Consider the following 22,877-nt stretch of genomic DNA (forward strand, 5'->3'; position numbering starts at 1 on the left):
TATATTCACTTAATCTGTAGTTGCAGTTCTGAACGCTATGTGGTTACTTCCTTCACTGTTCCTGACATTATTTTGGAAGGTGCTGGGGCATTGAATCTTACTATTTATTCTGCTGTTTTATTCAGTGAGCTGTCAGTTCATTTTGTTCTCAACCAATTAAAAATTTTCAACCAGAGCATAGGACTTTTGAGAGAGATGTCCTACCATTCTTCCCAAGATTTGTAAATGAGCAGTCCAGTTATTGTTTCCCATGTAATTTTTTTTCTTCAAAATATTACAGATTAACTAATGGGGATGCCAAGCATAATCATCTGTTCAAACCAAGGTTGGTTCTCTTGATGCCAAAGGTCATAGCCACAATAGCAGTCTCTATTTCAGAAACCTTACATTCTATACCACGTTGCCTGGGAGCATGCAATGTGGTCTGTCCTCCATGCATAGGAATACTCCAAAGATGAGAGGCTGTCAGCTGGCAGAAGTAACTACCTGAAGGAGATGACCAAATAGGGTGTTAAAAAAGCTAGCCGATTTGAAGATGTAATGAAAGCTTGTGGGAGGTGGCTATTGATGGGAAAGGCTCTTGGGCGAGGATAAATTGACGTACGACTCAGATTATCCCAATTTTTTATTTATCATGTCCAAAGTTACCTATTCCTTTATTTTAAAATGAAAATGAGGGATGTGTTAGATTGGGGAGTTCACAGGTAACTAGATAGAAGACCCAGAACAGACATTAGGGCACTGTGTGTCCTACTTAGAACCTAGGGTCCCAGGCTCACTGTCTGTTTCTTGCATAGATGTCTTGCTCTTGGATGACACTGATACTGCAGCCAGCATCCCTTATGTAGCAGCCTTTTTTACAATAGAAACTACTATAGTACAGGTACTGAATTACCTGCATAGGTATTATAACTAATTTTTAGGTGAGGAAACAAAGGCTCTGAGGAACAAATAAAGCCACTCTTTGTCCATCGCAGTAAGAGCACAATGCTTCATTCTTTGGTTGCACAGAAAATGTCATATTTTTGACTCTAATATTGATTATTTTCCTGGGTTTTTTTCCCTCAGGAAAAGTAGCTTATCAGTTATGTCCCATCAGCCTAACCCTGGCTCATCTCCTCTCATTAAATGGCAATTTATTGGAGGTAGAGCTCTATAAACAGGGAACAACAGTGTGTTTATCTCTCTGCCTGAAGATAAGAAAAGGGAAAATGCTGCTTCTGGAAGGTGAATTATTTGGCTTAAAATTGAACAGTGTACAATGGTTGGGTCAGTGGCCTGAGGGCATGGATCAGCCAGACCAGGAACTACAGGCTTAATTATTAGCTAATGGTGAGTTAAGGGAACAGTACTTACTTTCTAGCTCCCCAGCCATTTTTTTGGTAAGGGCTGCTTGTTTGTTCACAGTCTTATTCTCCTCATGCTGGGGCCTAGGGGAAGAGCATTAGTGAAAGAATGAAGACAAAGCAGAAAGTGTGTCAGATCTACCCAAGTCTCCACTGTGTTACTCAGCCTTGTAGGCTTCTAAGGACTAACATAATGTTTATAAAGGCTGTAGCACAGTATCTATCACATAGAAGATGGTGAGTTAGTAGCTTCAATTGTTACTAACATGATGCTAGTCTGATGTGTCATAAGTAGCATTGATTGCAGTGAGGGGTAGAAGGGCCAGAGAGAGGTGGGGTACCAGATGCAAGAGAAGACAGTTCTCTTGAGTTAACCCTCAAAAGTATCTACCCTAGTCCTGTAGACCTTCCACAGGAAGCTTGGATCCTGGACATTTAGGGCTCGCTGGAGGCCCCTAGGAGGTGTGCTGCTGGTGGTATTGATTCATGGAGAGCTGGGAAGCTCCATGAACTTTGCAACATATAGCCATAAATTGGGAGATCAGGACTTCTCTCTGTTAGGTGTGGTAGCTGTGTTATTTCATTTCATCCTTATAATAGTCTCTAGCAGGGGCTGTGCCTGGCTTACTTCACTTGGCAAATCACCCTTCTCCATATCCACCTGGTTCTATTGCAAGTACCTGTGACTGCCTGAGGAATTGGGTTGTGTTGGCACACACACTGAAAATGCCAGGGAAGTAGTGCCCTAGGGCAGCACTCAGCCAGTGAAAATAGGAGTTGGAGGATAGGTACCCCATCTTCCTCAGCCTTCAGGTAGAATAACTGAGGCACATTCTATCAGGGATTCCCTGTTGGATTGAACCTCAGTAGCTGCCAGCAATAGCTACTTTTATTGGCTTCTTTCCCTTGCTACCTGCATCCAACTTCTCTGTTAGCACCAGAACTAGGTAAGAGGCCTTCATTGTTGAGTTCATGCAAGTTCACAGTTAGCACTTGAGTGCATCTGAGAGGATCTTTTAAGATTCTGCATCTTAGGCATCTCACTTGCATCACCGTAATCCTGGCCCTTTCCTGGATCCTTCCAAAATATTTATATTCAAGTTAGGTCTGCTTCTGGGGGATCCAACCTTAAGCAAATATACATTGAAAACAGATTCAGAGAAATGAAGAATTTTGTCAAACAGCTGGTAAATGGGATAGATTTGAACCCAGATCTGTCTGACACCAGAGCTGATACTGTCTGTACTACACTCCTTCAGCCTCCCACTTGAGTCACAAAACTCCATGGAAATTTCAGGTTTGGATGGGCTCATTCTGGCCTGTGAGGCAGGGCAGCTTTGATGCTAAGTTATTAGCGTGTGGGAATTTAGGGGAGGGGATGCCAGGTGATAAATGGATGGGAGGGTTGGTAGGGGAAGGTGGAAGAATATGGTCACCCAAGTGTAAAGACCGATGAAATCATGTGTACCAGGAAGGCAGGAGGAGGTTACTTACTTTCCATTTCAAAAGCCCTGGATTATTGAGGTGGTGGTAGTGCTCTTCAGTTTAACAGAAATTACTTATACCTATTCTGTGTTGGATCTGGAACTGACCTTGAGGTTCCAAAGGTGAATAAGAAACATCTAGGAGCCCACAGTCCAGAGGATAAGATAAACAAGTATATGATTTAAATAAGATTTGTAAATGCAATGATACTAGCAAATCCAAAATACTAAGGAATCAGTATTCACGCTCCCAGCTGGGATCAGGTCCTATAGGAGCTTGTCAGGGAAGTGCTCCCCACTGTTAACTGATGTCTGAGCTGTAATTCAATAGAGGGAAAATTAGGTGAGAAAGTTGGAGAGGTCAAAGGGAGAGTCATTCCAGACAAATCATGAACAAAGGCAAAACAGCCGCTCAGTGCTTATAGGAGGGGTGCAAGGTACCAGCAGACTATAAAGGATGTGGTGCTATGGTGGGGAGTTTACAGAGGGCCTGTGTGCCTGGCTGCAGGCACTGTGGGTAGAGAGGAGCCACACTCAACAGCAGGCAGGGCCTGGACTCCCAGCTTGGCAGTGGTACCATTTTACCATACTTCTCCCCATTCCGTAGTTTTTCCTGGACTGCTGAAGATAGCCCTAAGGAGCTGAGGGAACCTTGTCACAATTGTCCTTCCCCCGTTGCTCAGTGGCCATCTGGTGTCTGCATGACTACTGCTGGCACCTCCTTTGCCTCTGCTGTAACCAGGGCTGTCCCAGTTTTGTTTTGTTTTATATTGTTTTGTTTTGTTTCAGACCTCAGGTCCAGCCAGCCTCCTCCCTTTACCAATCTTGAACCAGACCTTTATTGGCACTGTGACTAGGCCAGGATACCCACTTCCTGGTGATGGATATAGCACTTCAAGAACAGTCACAAGGTGTCCTGGCATTGCTTCTCAAGGTCATACCCTCACTGTGGCTTAAGAGGTTCAGATGCCGCTGCTTAAATCACAGCTGGGCCTTTTGTATTCAGTTCCATAGTCTTTCCCCCAACTAAACAAAAGTTGAGAGACTAGACTCCTAGGCTAGGCAGGATGCTCTGTTGTAGATAGCAACCACTCTGCCTTCCACAGCACCATCCTTCACTTCCCTGTCTTTTAGCACCTATTGTATGCCTGATTGGTACCCAGGAAACTGCAGCAGGGCTGTTATCTGCCATGTTTCTAGGCCTAATCACGACAGAACTGATATGGGACCCATGGTCCCTGGACTCCACCTGGGTGTCATGTGGAGGCCTTATACCTGGATAATGGTAAGAGTTACTGCTGATGAGATTACTAAAGTTTGAAAGTGCCCGCTAATTTGCCTGAAAGGAAGATGGTTGCAGAGTGCCTGCTCTCCTGCAATGGTTCTGTGGGGGTTTTTTGGTACTGGAGATCGAACTCCGGTCCTTGCACTTGTGGGGCAGGCGGCAGAACCACCGAGCTAAATCCCGACCCTATTTTGTGCTTTTAAGGGGACTTAATTCAATGGGAAAATAGTTTGTGACCAGTAGCTCTGCAGAAGCCTGACTCCTTTTCTCCATCCAGTAGAGAAGTCCCAGTGTGAATCTGATCTCTGGCATACACCTAAAGGCTGGACTTCTTAGTCTGGCTGTTAACTCCTCTCCCACCATGTAGCCCACCTACATGTATTTTGGGCCCTGGTAGTTTGACCCTGTTCTACCAAGGCACCTGTGTGTATGACCCATGACTTTGTACATGCCCTCCTCTGTCAGCATGCTGTTCTTCAAGTTCCTCAACTTTCCCTGCTCACTCTTCTTCACAGTCAGTCCCTTATTACTTCTTGCTCATTAGTACTTCACACATTTTCCAAAGTTGTCTGTTGCACTGCATATTTCCCAAGCTAGGCTCTTCCTGCTTCTTTCCAGGGATGAGCCACCACCTCAAAACTTGGACTTCAAGTGTTTGTAAAATGAACAAAGCCCTCAGCATTGCAAAGGGGATGTTCTGGGATCCTTGACCCAGTTGAAGACTGAATTCTTGTGGTTATCTTGCTTAAGTTTACATCATAGCTCTGCCTACTCCAGGCTCCTTGTAGAGCAGACTTAGTAGGAAGTGCATCCTCATGAATTAGTGGGTGTCTGGTAAGGAGTGGCTGAGGAAGGGGGCGGGGCTTGGGGACATTATAACTCAGGTCACCCCTGAGTTTCTCTTTTGGGTACAGACCAGTGTCACTGTGGTACCTCATATTGAGAGAGAAGAGCTCAGACCTGAAGAGAGTGACTAATGCTGCATCTCCCAGGTAAGTGCTTCCTCTGTCTAGTTCTTGCCTGCTTCATCCCCAGCCCTCTTGTCTTCACCTTTCGTGTTTTGCACACACCAGAGGATATGGAAGCTGAAAGACCAAGCCACTAATCCCAACTTCAGCAGGGATCCCTGGGATACTTTTCAGAAGGAAGGTTCATTCTATGTAGCTGATTCAGCTAAGGGTCACCAAGAAGCCCTTAGTTCAAATTGTGCAAACTCTGGTCTGAGTTCTGGAGATAGAGCAATGAGCTCCCGCAGTAGCTCTTAGCTGGGAGAAACAGACCTCAATACACTGACCTAGAGTTTAAGTGCTGGGGTTGCTTAGGGGAAGCTTCACAGTCTGGCATGTGCTGAATAAATATTGAATGGCTGAAGGGATGCGTGAATGAGTGAGTGAATAATTGAGCTGGCTGGTCCTTGAGTGGAGAGGGCCACCATGTATGTACCTCTTAGCCCTTTCCAAAGGTAATTGCCTCACCTCATTTTATCCTTGAAACAGACTTGACATTATAAAATGAACATTCCACATTCCCATTTGACAGATCTGGAAACTGAGTTATAAGTGATTTGGGGGGAGATTTATCAGAAATTGATTTGGTTCACCAAATAAAAGCTTCTTCCCCTACTTCCAGTTTTACAGACTATATTAGCACATACTTATGCCCAACCCCATACTGGCATCAAAGATGCAGAAGTGAGTCAGACATTACAGAGTTAGTGAGGAGAGCCTTTCAGACTTGGGAACAATTTGGGCGAAGGCTAGAAAGCAGAAGATGGAGTTTGTAATCAATGTGGTTGGAGTTTAGAGGAAAGTACCCAGAGGAAGCTTACATCAAGTACATTGTAAGGGGCTTGCAATGCTGCTATAGAGTCCTAGACTTTTCTTTCCGCAGTGCGAACCATCACAGTGTGAAGATTTACTTCCTTTTTTCAGGGAAGACAGTTTCAGAATAACATGATAATATCTATTTTAGCGCAGTCATGGTGATGTGCTGGGATTGGGTAAGGCAAGGATAGGAGCCAGCTAGAAGCAGAGATATCACTTGGAGCCTGTTGAAATAATCAGATAGTGGCTGTGGGCATGGGGAGGTGAAACACATGGGAGAGCTCTTCCCCAGACCCCCAGATCAACTGCCCAGAGATATATATCTGGCTGTGCTGATGAACAAACCTCTTGAAACTTTCAGCCAAGGTGGAGAATGGTTTTGCTTTGCATGGGAAAAGTGGAGGGAATAAATAGGGCTTTAACTGCTGAGAATGAGGAGTCTCAGCAGTGAGGTCTAATAGGCCATTGGAATTTAGAATTCAGTTCAGGTAAGGAATTGATTTAGGAGCCCGGACACAGGGGTTTTAATCAAACCTTGGGAAGAGTAAGCAGGAATGAAAAGGGAGCATAGAGAAAGGGATGGCCAGAAGTTTGGGAACCTCATTGCTTAAAGGCAGAGGAGAGAAGTTACAAAGATTATGAGAGACTAAAAAGAGAGCCAGGGGCCAAGGAAGGGGAGAATGCAGCAGCACAAGGACTGAGGAGTAGGCTTAGGATTGGACAGATAGTCATAGGTGACCATGTGCAGGGCAAATTGGTGGGAGTGATAGGGGTGGAAGTTGGGGAGGGGCTACAGGGGTAGGAAGGCACTATGTTTCCAGAAGTTGGCAAGGATAAGTGGAGTTCTCAGAGGACAGATGCCTTTGTGCCCATCTTTGGCCTGCCTCTATGCTTTCCTTCTCCTCTCCTGAAAAGCACCTGAATCAATCTGAACATGCACTCTGAGCAAGGTTCTTTTGCTCTCGTCTCATTTGCCCCATACATCCCATTTTACAGATGAAGAAAATGAGGCATTGAGGTTGGGAGACCTGATACAGCTGCCATGTGAGAGCTGGGCCTGAGCTCTGAGCACAGAGCTTTTTTTTACTCTGCATCACTACACTGCAAAACCCATGAGCCGAGCATTGCATTTCATAAAGCATCTCCCCAGGCTTTATTCTGTTTAGTGTTCCTGACAGCCTGGTGAGGGTATTATTTCCTCCTGCTTTACAGATGATGAAGCTGAAATTCAAAGTCATAAATGACTCGTCCAAAGTCATGCCATTAGTGAAATCCCTTCCTGAAGCACATTTGATTTCCAAAGCACAGAGTCTTTCCATATCTCCCTGTCATCCTCAGGATGAAATTTACATAACTTACCCTGACATAGAAGGGCTGCTTGTAGACCAGCTTGCCTACTTCTGTGACAGATCTTTGTTCCGTTCTTACACCTTTCAGGCTGTAGCACGTCCCTGGCCTCCCAGCCACAGCAGCATATTTATCCACTACATGTGTCCACCTCTATCACTGCCGGTGCTAGACTTGCTAGGATTGTTGGTAAATCTGTGAGGTCCCTAAGTAGGGCCTGTATCTGATTCATTTATAGCCCAGAATCCAGCACTTTAGACACCAGGAACTAGTGGATGTGAATGGATGATTGACAGATGAACGAATGACATTTGATCCTGAAATCAGCCTCCCCAGGGCTCTCTCATTATACATGCTTCTGGAAAATAACTGCCTTCTGGTCAATTACTAAAGGATCTTTGATGGTCAGAGCTTCTAAATTCTGGTCCCCTTCAGAAGGAATGAAGTTGAGGCCTCTTAGGGCCTCTTAGGCCTCTTTAGGACCTATAGGTTAAGTTGCTGACCCTGGCTGTCCCTTTTCTCCCATAGGTGGCCAGACTCCATTGTGGAACCATATGGACTCCGTAGAGCCTGCCGGGTTGCAACCTGGGGAAAGAGCTTCAGGCTGTCCCCAGAAGGGCTTATTTCAGCCCTCAGACAGCTCAGAGCTGGTAAGCTCAGCACTGGGGCTTGTTTGTGCTTATCTAAGGTTACCAAGAGTAGGATGGCTGAAGGGGCTGTAGCCCCAGGGCTTATACTTGCTCGGCCTCTTTCCAGTTTACTGAGCTGTTCCTCTCTCATCTGATACCTCTCTCCTTTCAGGTTCCAAACAACTGGAAGGTGGGGATTAGCTTAGGGGCTTAGTAAACAGGTGAAGTGACCTGGGTTTAAGGCATGACAGAAGCTGGAGCTGGAGCTGCCTGGCAACCCCCCTACCCTGCCCTAAGTGGGTTGGCATGTCTAGAATGGACCCTCCTAGGATTTTATTGCAAAAAGCTGAGTTCTTGAGCCCCTTTCCCTCTTCTCCAATCCCTCTGTACGAGTCCCTGTCTTCACATGGCCACTGCAGTCAGGCATCCAGGGAGAAATGTAGTGCTGAACTCCTGTTGAAAGTTATTATGTAGTATAAACCACATAGCTGAAGTTTGCTCCAAATTTCTTTTTTCTTTCCATCATCTTGACCAAGATTCAGAAGCCCTTGCTTACCATATCCTCAAGTAGGAAATGCTTGTGTAAGTCATTTCGTATCTCTTGGTCTGTTTCCACACAAGTAAAATGGAGAAAAATAAAGTTGAATACTCCCTACCCCTTGGAGGATTAAATAAATGCATGCAGATAAAGGGCCTGCACAGAGGAGAGGCACACATGAAAGGGTTCCTGAATCATTCATTCCTTGCAGTTTCTGGCTTGTTCTGACATCTGCTCACTAGGCTTGTCCAACTGTAGGGCATGGTACTTCACTGCATTTCATGCTTCCCTTGCCCAACCTGTGCCCTAGACCTTGCTGTAAACATTTCCTCTGTGTTCAGCCATAGCTGGGCCTCAAGAATGACAAATAACTGTCCTCTGAGGCTTGATCCAAGGCCTGCCATCACCTCCTTTCTCACTTCCTGCCATCCCTCCTCTTGTGCAGAAACCACATCTGCCCTACTATCTCCACTACAGGCACCTGTGGTCTTAAGAATTCCTATTGGGCTAGGTGTGGTGGCACATGCTTATAGTCCCAGATATTCAGGAGGCTGAGGTAGGAGAATCAAGGCCAACTTGGGCCACTTAATGAGACTCTGTCTCAAACAAATGAAAAAAAGGGGGGCTGGAGATGGGGATGTAACTCAGTGGCAGAATAATTGCCCAGCATGCATGAGGCCCTGAATTCAATCCCCAATACTACATAAAAATGAAAAATGAAAAAAAAAAGAATTTCCTTTGGTTTTGGAAGACCTCACAGGGATGTCAAGCTTTTATAGTCTTGCATACCAACTCAGCACCCCAGGACTCACCATGGGCTCCTTTCCCACAGCCTTAGGTTGAATGAAAGATTAATCACATGTTGTCAGTGTCCAGCCCCATCTCAGTCTCTTGCCACAGCTTCCCCCCAAGTCTTTTTTTTTTTCACCAGGGAGGGTGCTGAATTAGACACCTCTAGGCCAATTGTGCATTATAATCTGAAGAAAGGAAACCCCTACATTCATTTCATCATGGACTTCCTTTGCACTACTCCATTGCTTTACATCTACTGTCTCCTCAGTCTTCACGGCATCTTTGAGACAGGTACTACTACTGACACCCTGATAGAAAAGGTAACTTGATCAGAAAGGTGAGGTAGTGGGTCCAGACTCACTGACATAGCAAATTAATTAAAGGAAACAGCATGGAAGCCACATTGGACTTCATATACTCTCTAATGCTTTTCTCCTCACTCTCTTCGCTGAGGTCTTCCCACTCTTCCTGTGAGGGAAGGGAGGGGAAGTTCTGGTAGATTTTCCCGGCTGGTGTGCACCCTACCTGAGTCCGCCAGAGAAGTTCTTCTATCTTTCCTGTGGCTTTGATCATCTCCTAGTTCTCACCTCTTGAACCTCTGAATATAGTCAAGAGAAAAGGGAAGAAAAATATCGATTTTTCCAAATCATCAACTTTTGCATAATTTGACTGTTTTCATTAAGCAATACTAAGGCACCCCTCCTGTCCAAACAGTGCTTTACACTTCCACATTTGTTATCCTCTTTAATCCTTATGTCACCATTCAATCAACAGCTCTTGAGAGCCTGCCTGGAGCCAGCTGCTCAGCATGGCCCTGAGGGCTACAAACAACATAGGGTCCCTTGCCTCGGGGATTTGTGCATAGTATTATTTTCTCCATTTTGCACATGAGGTGACTGAGGTTTAGAGAGAGGTGTGACTTTCCAAGTATCACACAACCAGGAAGGGACAGGGTGAGGATTTTTATGTAGATTTTCTGTCAGGTCATGTGGGGTATCCCTCCTGCAATTTTCATCAACACTGGGTTCTTCTCAGGGAAGATAGGTAGTTTTTACAAGCCTTCACATTGATGTAGAAACATCTGCATGAGACTGATCTGGGTTCACAACCTATAACCTGCTCCTTCATAGCTCCTTGGGCTAGGCGATGACTTGCTTTCTCTAAGCCTCAGTTTCCTCATTTGTAACATAGGAATAACACCTCTTAGTGTGCATGGTGGCTGGAAACATCTGCTGCTGTGTAACCATAGTGGAACATCTGGCACTCCAATTAGGATTATGTGCCTCCTCAAGGATCTGTTTTCCAATATCTTCCTAAAGTAGGGAGTGAAACTGAATCCTTCTCATCTCCCTCAGTGGGCAGCCTCTCCTCCTGGGCTCTTCTTGGTGGTGGGGGCTTATTATCCAGGTGCCTGGGTTATTGTTTCACAGATATGGGTCCAGTTTGGGCAGGGGGTCCTCGGAATGGAATTCCTGTGTGACAGGAGATGGGTTTTTGGAAAATGTGAACCAGGGGATTATGGAGTGAGTCGCTGTGCCATGACTTTCTGATGAATCCAGGGGAGTTGTTGGGGCTTTGACAGAGGGACAAGGGGGATGTCCAGGGGAGGTGTCTGTACACAGAGGTGAGGTCCCCGGGGCTTGTTAGCACCCTGGCTTCTGGTGGAATAAGAATTTGAACAGTCACATCCTCTGCCTTCTCCTACCTTCTCAGCCCTCTCTTCCATCTTTAATCCCCTTCCAGCCCAGTCTCCCAGAGAAGTTCCCTTCATGCTCTTCCCCAGTACTTTGCTCCCTTCTTTCATTTAAGTCACCTCCTCAGGGAGCCCTTTCTGGACTCGTCTAAAGATAGTTCTTTCTCCTTTAATCCCTTTCTAATGTCTAGTTCTCACTCCTTTTTATAGTCACCTTCATTACCAGAATCATATGTTTATTTGCTTATTTCTGTCTCCCACACTGGAATCAGAGCTTTACAAGAGCAGTTGTGGTACTTAGAATAGTGCTGGGTGTGTGGTAGGAGCTTGGTCAATGTGTCAGAAACAGTGACCAGCTGAAGGAAAGACCATTTACCATGTCCTTTCTAAACTCTCCTGTGCCAGGCTTGTTTAGCCTTGAATTTGAGAGTGGGTTAGAGAGACAAACACTTGAACTTGAAATTTGTTCACACATTTGTTCATTCAACAACAACTCATCGAGAAGCTTTTTTCTCTGGTTACTGGGGAGCTGGAGAGCAATCAGTCAGAGTGACAGTAGGGAAGCCTTGCCAAACACTGACATCAAAGAAGTGGAGGGCCAGGGTAGAGGAGGTAGGAGTGAAGAAGACGCCATCAAGATACGGAGCAGGAAGAGGAATATTATGACTTTTCTCCTGAACAAAGCCTTCTGAAAACATAGAGCAAGTTGAAGGCTATGAGTGGTAAGAGAGTTGGGGTGTGTGAAGAGGCAAGGAGTGGGCTAGGCAGGTGTAAGGGAGAGCTCTAGCCAGGCCCAGGGGAAGCTGAGGGCCTGGGAGGCAGGATGTGAGCCAGGTATGGCAGGACTCTGCCGTAGTTCGAGTTGGGGGATATGACTTGTCCAAAAGGCTCCTTTCCAGCTAGTGGCTTGTTTTTCCCCAGGTACAGGAGTGTCTGCAGCAATTCAAGGTGACAAGGACACAGCTACAGCAGATCCAAGCCAGCCTCTTAGACTCCATGGAGCAGGCCCTGACAGGAGAGGCCAGCCCTGCCCCTGGTGTCCGGATGCTGCCTACATATGTGGGGTCTACCCCTCATGGCAATGGTGGGTGGCACAGAATAAGATGGATGATGAGGCTTGGAAAAGAGTACCGATCTTATCCTTGTCCCTCATCTCTGAGGTCCCTTTAACTAGATTCTGGATGCCACCTGCATACCTTTTTATGACCTGCTTGCCCCTAGAGCAAGGAAACTTCGTGGTGCTGGAGCTGGGGGCTTCAGGAGCATCACTGCGTGTCTTGTGGGTGACTCTGACGGGCATCAAGGGGCAGAGGGTGGAGCCCAAGAGCCAGGAGTTTGTGATCCCCCAGGAGGTGGTACTGGGCACTGGCCAGCAGGTGAGCACTCACTGTCCAGATTGGGAGGTCTGGGACCAGGCTGGGTGGCTGGGCCTGGTGGGTAGAGCTAAGTAACCTATTGTCCCACAGCTCTTTGACTTTGCTGCTCACTGCCTTTTTGAGTTCCTGGGTGCACACTCTGTGGGGAATCAGGGTCTGCAGCTTGGATTCAGCTTCTCCTTCCCTTGTCACCAGACGGGACTGGACAGGGTGAGGTGGAGGGGCAATAGGGACAGTGGGTGGAGAGGGAATGCAGCCCCTATGAAGCCCTTTGGAAGCGTAACCCAGCTTTTTTGCCCCCAGAGCACCCTCATTTCTTGGACCAAAGGTTTTAGGTGCAGTGGTGTAGAAGGCCAGGATGTGGTCCAATTGCTGAGAGATGCCATTCAGAGGCAGGGGGTAAGTGGGGAAGTAGGGGGTGGTGGGAGGCCTGCCCTTGCTGACCTGGGCTTGATCCCTGTAGGCTGTGCCTGTGCTGCTGGAAGGTCCTGCTTTTTCTCTCCTGTTCAGTCATTATCCAGTTTAACTCTGGGGTAAATGTTGCTACCATTCCCATTTTATAGGCAAGGAAACAGGTTAAAAAGATTCAAATGAATGTTCAAGACTGTGGGAGAGAAGAACAAACATGAAAAGGCTTTGACCCTGTCCTTAAGGGCTCTGTCCTCACAGTCTAGTGGGAAAATACATTCTAATAAAGACTGTCCCTGTGTTTGGATGACTCTGGCAGCACGAGGGTTGGGGAGCAGAACTTGGGGCTGTTTGCCTGGTGCCTAAGCTGAGCCTGGAAAGGAACATCTAGTCCCAGAGAAGGACATCTGCCAAAGTCTGGGTGCTGGAGAAAGGCAGATCTGTTTGGCTAACCGGGCGGTGGTGGGAGGGGTGGGGGTGGGGGTGCCCCGTGCAGAGGCTAGAAGTCAGGCTAGGAGGAGTGGGTTGGGGAGCCAGGTCAGGATGTGGGTGAGGCAAGGGAGGAGCAATCTTCAAAGAGGCAGTCAGTCTTGGACCCTCATCCTGTTTCTGTGAGGAGCACTGGAGGTGATGGCTGAGGTGGGAGGAGCCCCTGTGAACCTGAAGGCTTGAGTTGGGGTGGGATGGGAGGACAACCATCTCAGTAGCCTCCCGGGGATACTGGGGTATATGTGTCGAGCATGCAGATATGTGTTGCATTGACTCTGGATGTCTCCATCAAAGCCAGGGCCTCAAGCCAGCCCATTACCCAGTTCCCTACTTTGACCACCCATGCTGGCCCTGACCCCCACCCTCTCCATTGCCCAGGCCTACAGCATTGATGTGGTTGCTGTGGTGAATGATACAGTGGGCACGATGATGGGCTGCGAGCCAGGTGTTGGGTCATGTGAAGTTGGCCTTGTCATAGGTGAGCCACAGGCTATTTGTGATGAGGAATGGGGATGTGGCTACCTGGAGGCCAGGCCCTGATGGATATTGTTCCTACTAGACACTGGCACCAATGTGTGTTACATGGAGGAGGCACGGCATGTGGCAATGCTAGACGAGGACCGGGGCCGCACCTGCATCAGCGTTGAATGGGGCTCCTTCAATGATGATGGGGCTCTGGGGCCAGTGCTGACCACCTTTGACCATGCCCTGGACCATGCATCCCTGAATCCTGGTGCCCAGAGGTCACTTGGTGGGGGGAACCTGACTCTGTTCTAGGCTCTATTGCTGCTCTGACCCACCCCTCTGCTGCCCCTGCACTCAGGCCCATAGGCCCCTCCTACCCACTCTGAGGGTCTCCAGACTGCCTCCTGTGAGACTCTGGCCTGACTCAAAGAAGAAGGACCTCCAGGTTTCAATTCTAGCCCTCCCTTATTCTTGATAAAAGTTGGGAATGAGAATGGGTGACTCTGCCTTCCCTGGGTCCTATTCCCCCTCCAGGAGACCCCTGAATCTAAGCCAAAGTCAAGAGTGGTGGTAGACAAACCTCCACCTGTCCCCTGGGAGGCCATCTGCTTCTGATTTCTCTTGTCTGGGGATTTTGAAGAAAATTATCCTCTCTGGGAGGTCCTGGAAGTGGAGCCAGGGCAGCTCAGGGCTTAGCCAGCCTTCCCACCTGCAGGTTTGAGAAGATGATCGGGGGCTTGTACCTGGGGGAACTGGTGCGGCTGGTGCTGGCCCATTTGGCCCAGCACAGGGTCCTGTTTGGTGGCTACACCTCTCCTGCTTTGCTGAGCCAAGGCAGCATCCTCCTGGAACACGTGGCTGAGATGGAGGAGTGAGTTGGGGAAGCAAGCAGCTTAAACAAGAGGATTCTCAGCTTGGGAGGAGGGAGGATACTCTGTCCCTGAGGTGCCCATGGGGCTTTGGTGGGATGGGAAACTACTGGGCTATCTGAGCCCCAAACCAGCACTCTGTCCCCTACCCCCAGCCCCACCACTGGGGCAGCCCGTGTCCACACAATCCTGCAGGAGTTGGGCCTGAGCCCGGAGGCCTCAGATGCTGAGCTTGTGCAGCGCGTCTGTGCAGCCGTGTGCTCTCGGGCTGCCCAGCTCTGTGCTGCTGCCCTGGCCGCCATCCTGTCCCGCCTCCAGCGCAGCCGGGAGCAGCAGATACTCCAGGTCACCGTGGCTACTGGAGGCCAAGTGCTTGAACGGCACCCCAGGTACTGGGAAAACATGATCCATAAACATGTGTGTTTGTGATACAGAGTCAGAGGGCACTTTGCAATCACATGTGCAAGCCTGCGGATTCAAACGGCATCCAAGCAGAGCAAGGACCAGACTGAGCTGTGGGGTGCCAAGAGACATCCAAGCAGAGAAAAGAGGCTTCTGTTCGTGTGGATGTGGGAAGGGGTCATGCAGAGACAGGATGTATGGTTGGTTCGTAGAACAGATTCAGGATTGAATTGATTTAAACTGATAGGACCTTCAATCAAGCCCTGGGGGGCAGATGCCAAGCTGGGTCCACCTGGTGTATATCTGTGTAGGTTCCGCGGCATCCTACAGGAGACAGTGAAGCTCTTGGCTTCAGAATGTAATGTCTCCTTCATCCCTTCTGTGGATGGAGGTGGCCGGGGTGTGGCAATGGTGACAGCTGTGGCTGCCCGCCTGGCTGCCCACCGACGACTGCTGGAGGAGACCCTAGCACCATTCCGGTTGAGCCATGAGCAGCTGGCAACAGTGCAGACACAGATGCGGGAGGCCATGGCCAAGGGCCTGCGAAGGGAGGCCTCCTCTCTCCGAATGCTGCCCACATACGTACGGGCTACACCTGATGGCAGTGGTGAGGACCTAGCCTGAGTGGAATATGGGTCCTGGGGGTCACAGTGTGTGCTGAAACTGGCGGTACCAGCTCTGTCCTGGCATTGAGGGTCTCTACCCTACAGAACGAGGGGACTTCCTGGCTTTGGACCTTGGGGGCACCAACTTTCGGGTCCTCCTGGTGCGTGTGGCCGAGGGAGGTGTGCAGATCGTCAACCAGGTCTACTCCATCCCTGAGTGTGTGGCTCAGGGGTCTGGGCAGCAGGTACTCATTGCTTGGGCCCTGATATCAGAGGTAGGGAAGGGCCAGGATGAGGCCCACTGTCTGACTCGCCCCACCTGCAGCTTTTCGACCACATCGTGGACTGCATTGTGGACTTCCAGCAGAAGCAGGGCCTGAGGGGACAGAGCCTCCCCCTGGGTTTCACCTTTTCCTTCCCATGCAAGCAGCTTGGCCTGGACCAGGTAAGAGAAGGAGGGCCAGGAAAAGTGATTTCTCTGAGGGGCTCCCACCCACATATCCTTCATGGTGTAAGCAAAAGGCAGGGAGTGGTCTGAGTGAAGGTAGTGGGGAGCATTCCTGGGCTCAGCCTCAGATTCCCCAGATATCATGTGCCTATGGTTAGGGTCGGGGCATTTGGGAGCAGCACAGGCTCAGAAAGATTGCCCATTTAAGCCAGGGCACTGGTGGTCTGGCTTAGGGGTCCTGTACGAAGCTGTATTTATTCCTGTCTCTGGAAGGGGAGGGAGGCTGCACTCTTCTTTGTTGTTGCTATTTCCTTCTCAGTGCCTTGCTTAGTTTTGGATACCCAATTGTGGTGGCAGAGTGACAGGCACAGATCTAGACAGAACTTTCTCACCCAGGACGCACCTCAGCAAATCCTTCAACATGTATCACAGACTTCTCAATGCAAACACCTGAAGCCTGTTACAGAAACAGTACTTCCAGGCCTCTGGTCCAAGCTCCCAGAATCAACTTCTCCAGCTTCTGTGCAGGGGCTGCTCATGCTGAGGGGCACCCAGCTCTTGTAGGTGTCTGTTGCATTCTTAGAAACCTATGGGAAATGAAGCTCTCCCTCCTTTATCATCAGCCTACATGTCCAGTTTTCACCCTCTGCTCCTTTCTGACCTCTCTCCAACACTCTGCTCTTTCCCTTCTTTTCCACCAAAGTCCTTTGGATGGCATAGTCACCACCATCCCTCTGCTGGTCTGCCCAGCTAAGTATTCTTGCTCCTCCTTTCCATTATTCCTTGCAAGAGGAGAGAGGAGGTGTGACTCAGTGTGCTGGCCCAGGCATGCAAAAAACTAGATTAACTTTCCATAACTAAATTTAATTCCTGTGTTGAGCTTTTGAGCCCTTTTTTTTTTCTCTTCCTCAATACTGGGGATTGAACCCAGGGCCTTTGCACTGAGCTGATTCCCCCTCTTATTTTTTTCTTTTTTGAGACAGGCTCTTGCTAACAGGCTGTGCTCAAACTTGCAGTTCTCCTGCCTCAGCCTCCCAGTGTTGGGATTACAGGTGTGAGCCACTGCACTTGGAGAGTCCCCATTCTTTTTTTTTTTTTTTTTTGGTACCGGGGATCGAACTCAGGACCTTGTTCTTGTGAGGCAGGCGCCGTGCCACTGAGCTAAATCCCCAGCCCTGGAAAAAGTATAAAAGAAAATATTATTAGGGGAAAATGTTGGCTAGTATTTCTTGAATCTCCTTCCCTGGCTGGGCATGGTGGCACATACCTGTAGTCCCCTTAGAGACTGAGTCAGAAGAACTGCTGGAGCCTAGGAATTTGTGGCCAACATGGGCAATGGAGTGAAACAAAACAAAAACAGCCAGGGGTGGTGGTGCACATCTATGATCCCAGCACTCTGGGAGGCTGAGGCAGTTGGAGTGCAAGTTTGAGCCCAGCCTGGGTAACTCAGTAATTCAGCAAGATCTGTCTCAAAATAAAAATAAAATAATAAAAAGAGATCTGGGAATGTAGCTCAGTGCAAAGGCCCTAGGTTCAATCCTCAGTACCAGGAGGAAAAAGTCTCCTGTTCCAAAGATTTTCAGACCTGCTCTTGGTGCTTCTGCCTTGGACAGAGTAGTCATTTCCCCTGACAGCTGTAGTCTCATTCCCATTCTCCCTGCCTCCTCAGAAAAGCACACTAAGAAAAGGACAACCCTTTTCAGGTCCAGTCAAGCCCCTTGTCACTGATCCAAGTCCAGTGTCTGTCCTGCCCCTGCCCAGCCTGCACAGATGTCTGTCTGGCTTTTCCATTTGTCCTTCACCCAACAAAGGAGCGAATTTCACATGGATACAGCTCCATTCCCAACTCCTTCCTTTCAAGTGATTCTTGCAATTTCTCTCAGAAGGGGTGGGTTGTGCTGGCATTGGGGCCTTTGAGCTTTCTCTGACCTCCTCTTTCTCACATACCACACTCACTTTGTCAGGTCTGTTTATTCCTAACCCAATTAAGAAGGGCCATTCCTTCTGGGCAAATGTCATAAAATGGCCAGACCCTCAGACTGTCTGAGCATCCTGGAACTAATAATGGAAGACGTAGATAAAATCATTATTAGTAGGTTTCTTCACATTGAAAACCTCCTGGGGAGTTGGGAGGGGGTAGAAGGCAAGGCCTTTGACTGTAGGACAAAGCGGGGAAGGAGTCCTCCTTGGGAGGGCAAAAATCATACGCTTTTGGTGGGATGTAGGCTTTGGGGAGGCAGAGTAAGATTTGAAGGGAACACCTAGCTTTCTGTCCCCTCTTGGTCCCATCCAGGGCATCCTCCTGAACTGGACTAAGGGTTTCAACGCATCAGGTTGCGAGGGCCAGGATGTTGTGTATCTGTTGCGGGAAGCCATCAAGCGTAGACAGGTAGGAGTCTGCCTCCAGGGACGCTTTGGGGCTATGGCAGGTCTTGAGGGACCAAAGGGTCTTCTGCTTCCTGAAAGAGGGGCTCTCTGCAATAGAGACCTCTGGGGCCAGTGCTGGTTGCCATGACAACTGCTGTTGCCCAGCAACTAGCAGCATCCTTTTGTGTGCAGGCAGTGGAGCTGAATGTGGTTGCCATTGTCAATGACACAGTTGGGACCATGATGTCCTGTGGCTATGAGGATCCCCGTTGCGAGATGGGCCTCATTGTTGGTAAGGAGAGCCCTGCCCTTTCATGACCTACTTCCTGATAATTTGCTGCCTCCTGCTGATTCTCAGGTTGGATGCTCCACTGGATTTGGGGATATGGGATTATTCTTGTCTGACACAATAGAGCCTGGAACACTAAGTTGGTCTGGTAGTCTGGGACTGGGCTTTTTAATCCAACTCAGCTACAGATTAATAGTCACTGAATCTTTCTGAGCTTCAGTTTGCCCATCTAGCAAATGAATCTCTGCTTTGGAGTTATATGGATTTGGGTGAAAATACTAACTTTGCCATTTCTACCTGTATGACTTTGGGCAAGTCACTAGAGCCTAAGTTTTCTCATCTTAAGATGTGTATAATAACAATGCCTGCCTCAAGGCATCATGAAGATGAAGTGAGAGGGGGTAGTGTGGCACAGTGCCTGGCTCATGGTTCATGCTCAGTGTTTGAAACCGGGCTGAGTGTAGGGGAGTGTTGAACTAAGTCAATCCTTCAAGTCCAAGATTCTAAGTCTTTCTTAAGTAGCTACCCTGTGGCCAGCTGGTAGCTGGACAAAGGGACAGGAAAACATATGAAAGAAGGGGAAATCTGTCTTCTTACAACTGACCATCCAGCAGTTTGAGCCCAGAGTACCACATGTTAGTCAGAAAGAGCCCACTGACTCCACAAACAGATAGGATCAAGGCCAAAATTAGAAAGGAACAGGTCCCGAGAAAGTAGTGTTTGAAATGAACACGCTGAAGAAAGGATTTGGCTAGGTGTTGGAAGAGGGCTTTCAAGCTTCTTGGACACTGGTCTCTTAGAGGATAAGGTGCATGGTGGCCTCTCATGGATGGGAACTTCTTGAACACAGGACCTGGCATGGGTAGGTGCTTGGAAAAGGCATATCCATTTTGGTGTGTGAATAAACTACTCAACAGAGAAATTGAACCTCTTGGATTCAAACCCCAACCCCAACAGCACTTCTTGTCTATACCTTTTTTGACTTTAGGCAGCAAGACCCACTTTGTGCTCCAGGACTCCCGTGATGCTGTCCTTTGACTTCTATTTTTTTTCCCCCTTTGGCTTCTAGTAGAGCTCATACACATACTATCAGAGTTGACTATTCATTGACCAACTTTGGCAAGATTGGGTTTCCTTGTGTGGATTTCTATGTCCCCACCAACTGATCCACTAGCAATTAGTTTGACTAAAGGCCTAAAAGGCCAGTCTGGAGAGCTTTGGCTTTTTACCAACAGATAAGATAGTGGGGCTGTTGCACACCTCCCAGGGAAATGACATATCTGATGGGTGCTGTGGGAGCACTTTTGGGTATCAAGGTAGATGCACTGATGGTGGTGCTGGTAGGGGAAATCATGGAGGCCCTAAGGCCTTGGTGCTAGCAGAGTCTGCACTAGGGACTTCAAGAAGGAGGGAGGAACAGGACCAGGGACAGGTTTTGAATGCAGGAAGAGGAAGTAGGGATGCTAAATTTTATCATTTTGGTGTGGCAAGTGCTCAGAGGGGCCTTGTCTGTATCAGTAAATGAATCCACTTTGTCTGGCCTCTGCAGGAACTGGCACCAATGCCTGCTACATGGAAGAGCTCCAGAATGTGGCAGGTGTGGCGGGGGACTCAGGCCACATGTGCATCAACATGGAGTGGGGTGCCTTTGGGGATGATGGCTCTTTGGGCATGCTCAGCACCTGTTTTGATGTGAGGGTGGACCAGGCATCCATCAATCCTGCCAAGCAGAGGTGTGCCCTGGGTCTGGGCAGGTCTGGCTGGCAGTGGTAGCCCAGGGGTGGGGTCTTCTGCCCCAGGAAAACACATACATGTTCTTGTAGGTTTGAGAAGATGATCAGTGGGATGTACTTGGGAGAGATTGTCCGCCACATCCTCTTACATTTGACCAGCCTTGGAGTTCTCTTCCAGGGCCAGCAGACCCAGCGCCTTCAGACTAGGGACATCTTCAAGACCAAGTTTCTCTCTGAGATTGAAAGGTAACTGAGGCTTGAATTGCCTCCCCACCTCCCAAAGTAGTCTGTCTGTCCACTGGGGGAATACTGCCTGCTGTGTGTGGGCCAACTTGGAGGATGAAGTGGGAGGAGTCTTGAAGGTGAGGTGTCAGGGAAGCTAATACAGGACCATGCCTTTCTATGTTTGTTCTGTTCCTTCCTGGCCCCCAGCGACAGCCTGGCCCTGCGACAGGTCCGAGCCATCCTGGAGGATCTGGGGCTGTCCCTGACCTCGGATGATGCCCTGATAGTCCTAGAGGTGTGCCAGGCTGTGTCCCGGAGGGCTGCCCAACTCTGCGGGGCAGGTGTGGCTGCTGTTGTTGAGAAGATCCGGGAGAACCGGGGCCTGGAGGAGCTGACGGTGTCTGTGGGGGTGGATGGGACCCTCTACAAGGTGCACCCTCAGTGAGTCTGGATAAAGGGCCCAGGCAGGGCAGTGTGGCCAGGTAGGGTGAGGTGGGGCCAGGTTGAGCCTTGATAGCCTGTGCTAACTTTGGCCCCTCTCCCTCACAGCTTTGCCAATCTTGTGGCTGCCACAGTACGGGAACTGGCCCCTCGCTGTGTGGTCACCTTCTTGCAGTCAGAAGATGGGTCTGGCAAAGGTGCAGCTTTGGTCACTGCTGTCGCCTGTCGCCTTGCTCAGATGGCCTGTGTCTGAGGAAATCTCCAGGAACCACCTTGGTGGACCAGGACTGGATCCAGCCTATCAGCTAGACTCAACCACTCAGGACTCCCAGAACAGCCTGTGTGTGACCCCTCTGTGGCCATCTACCCTCACCCCCTTGGCTTTCCCCAAAAGAAGTAGCACAGGGGTTAGCAATATATATATATAATTTATTTACATTCACGTCCGCTAAAATCCCTATGTGCCCCGGCGGCCGGGCAAGGCTGTGTACATAAGGCCAAGTGTAAGTGCTTCAAAGCACTTAAGACAGAGTCAGGACACAAGCTTCACACGACAGGCCCCAGGCTGGGGTACCGGCCAGCCCCAGGAACGGGCACACCATGGCACACACACTCGCCATTGTACAGCCCGGGACTCCCATTGCATATTCACACGCCCCGCCAGGCAGGACACCTCGAGGCCGGGGAAAGGGGGGTAGGATCGGGGAGGAGCCGTCGGGTGTCCCTGGGTGGGTGGAAAAGGGCAGCATGTGAGAGGCAGGTGTGTACCGACACTGGGTGTGAGAGACGTGAGCAGCCTCTGGGTGTGCAGCATGAGATGTGTGTGGTGGTGGTGGCAGGTCTCTGTGACCCAGGAGGGTGTGTGTGTAGGATGAACACACGAAGCATGCGTGGGCACATGCCTGTGTGGTGGTTGTGTGCCTGAATCCAGGGCCAGCCCCCTCTCTGGTTGGGGCCTCTCTCCCACAGGCCTGGAACTGCGTCCCTCAGATGTGCCCCTCCCCAGCAGGCACAGAAATGTTTGCATAAGGCCCAGCTTAGGCAGGAGCTCTGGGGCCATGTCCGAGCCCAGCATGTGCATGCATGCCATGTGTATGCGGAGCCCCTGGCAAGGGGCAGGAGGAGAGGTAGCATCACACGCACATATACACACACAGATGGGCTGGGCCCGGCCCAGGCTCCAGGCACTGTCCACCCAGGGACCTAGGGCTGGGACAAGTGTGAGCAGGTGGCTGTACTTGCCTGGCAAGGCAGGCCATGAAGGAATTGGAGTTCAGGCAGGGTCTGAAGGACCAGCATTAAGGGACAACATTGGCCAGGATGGGGCCTGTCCAAGCAGCTCTCCCCCTGTGGGGTAGGGCCCCTGTCCGGCTTCTGCCTGTCCCTGGCGGGTGCCAAAGCTGGTGAGAGTGTAGGCGTTTTGGGCCTGGCTGTCCTCAGCACTCGGCCTCTGACACTGTGAAGAGGCCAGCATCTGGCTGGCCCAGTCCAGCCACTGCCGCCGCCAGCTGGCTGAGGTTGCCATTGGGGAAGTGTCGTGCCTCCCACAGGTTGAGGATCATGGCTGTGGGGCTGGGCTTGGAGGCAAAAAAGCTGAGATGGCTGTGGAAAGGAGGGAATTGTCAGTGGCCTGGCCTCACCCCAGCTTGCCACCTCCTGTCTCCCAGCTTAGCCAAAGATAGGGCCTCCCCTCAGCCAAATACACTGACTGCCCAGACACTAGAGGATGTGGCACAGGCCCACAGGGTCTCCTGTCCACCCCAGCCAACCCACCTGCCTGGGATGGATTGTGGGTGGCCTTTGCAGCCCCTCCCCACCCATCT

The 22,877-nt window shown here is 49.6% G+C and overlaps 2 protein-coding genes across 8 annotated transcripts in view; one reads left to right on the plus strand and one right to left on the minus strand.

Moving 5' to 3' along the window:
• The first annotated feature begins 79 nt into the window (after window positions 1–79).
• Hk3 (hexokinase 3) lies at window positions 80–21,490 on the plus strand. 4 transcript variants are annotated; one of them, XM_004836315.3, is made up of 19 exons: window positions 80–5,107; window positions 7,814–7,935; window positions 11,859–12,021; window positions 12,159–12,313; window positions 12,404–12,523; window positions 12,617–12,712; window positions 13,589–13,688; window positions 13,770–13,953; window positions 14,391–14,546; window positions 14,700–14,933; window positions 15,258–15,553; window positions 15,657–15,796; window positions 15,877–15,996; window positions 18,293–18,388; window positions 18,559–18,658; window positions 20,205–20,388; window positions 20,479–20,634; window positions 20,821–21,054; window positions 21,163–21,490. In XM_004836315.3, the coding sequence occupies exons 1-19, from the start codon at window positions 5,092–5,094 to the stop codon at window positions 21,305–21,307; spliced, it is 2,817 nt and encodes a 938-aa protein (XP_004836372.2). In that variant the 5' UTR covers window positions 80–5,091; the 3' UTR covers window positions 21,308–21,490. The 4 variants fall into 4 exon arrangements, with proteins under 4 accessions (XP_004836372.2, XP_087050916.1, XP_087050915.1 ...); XM_087194790.1 differs by lacking the exon at window positions 20,821–21,054; XM_087194789.1 differs by lacking the exon at window positions 20,821–21,054 and having other exon boundaries at window positions 20,567–20,634.
• Window positions 21,463–22,877, minus strand: part of Unc5a (unc-5 netrin receptor A) — a 60,383-nt gene continuing 58,968 nt past the window's right edge. For all 4 annotated transcript variants that reach the window (XM_004836312.3, XM_087194792.1, XM_087194793.1 and 1 more), the window contains one exon: window positions 21,463–22,656. In XM_004836312.3, coding sequence (XP_004836369.1) covers window positions 22,491–22,656 — 166 coding nt within the window. In that variant the 3' untranslated portion in view covers window positions 21,463–22,490. The remainder of the gene's footprint in view (window positions 22,657–22,877) is intronic.

The sequence above is a fragment of the Heterocephalus glaber genome, unplaced genomic scaffold (genome assembly GCF_053883595.1).
Source record: "Heterocephalus glaber isolate CG9 unplaced genomic scaffold, H.glaber_assembly_v1.0 deba00001606, whole genome shotgun sequence".
NCBI classification, from domain to species: domain Eukaryota; kingdom Metazoa; phylum Chordata; class Mammalia; order Rodentia; family Bathyergidae; genus Heterocephalus; species Heterocephalus glaber.

What these genes read in the sequence shown, in the direction of transcription:
- Hk3 (XM_004836315.3), top strand. An exon ending in GTGCTTGAACGGCACCCCAG is followed by an intron (nt 14,934 to 15,257) that starts GTACTGGGAAAA and finishes ATATCTGTGTAG; the next exon opens with GTTCCGCGGCATCCTACAGG. An exon ending in AAGCCATCAAGCGTAGACAG is followed by an intron (nt 18,389 to 18,558) that starts GTAGGAGTCTGC and finishes TTTTGTGTGCAG; the next exon opens with GCAGTGGAGCTGAATGTGGT.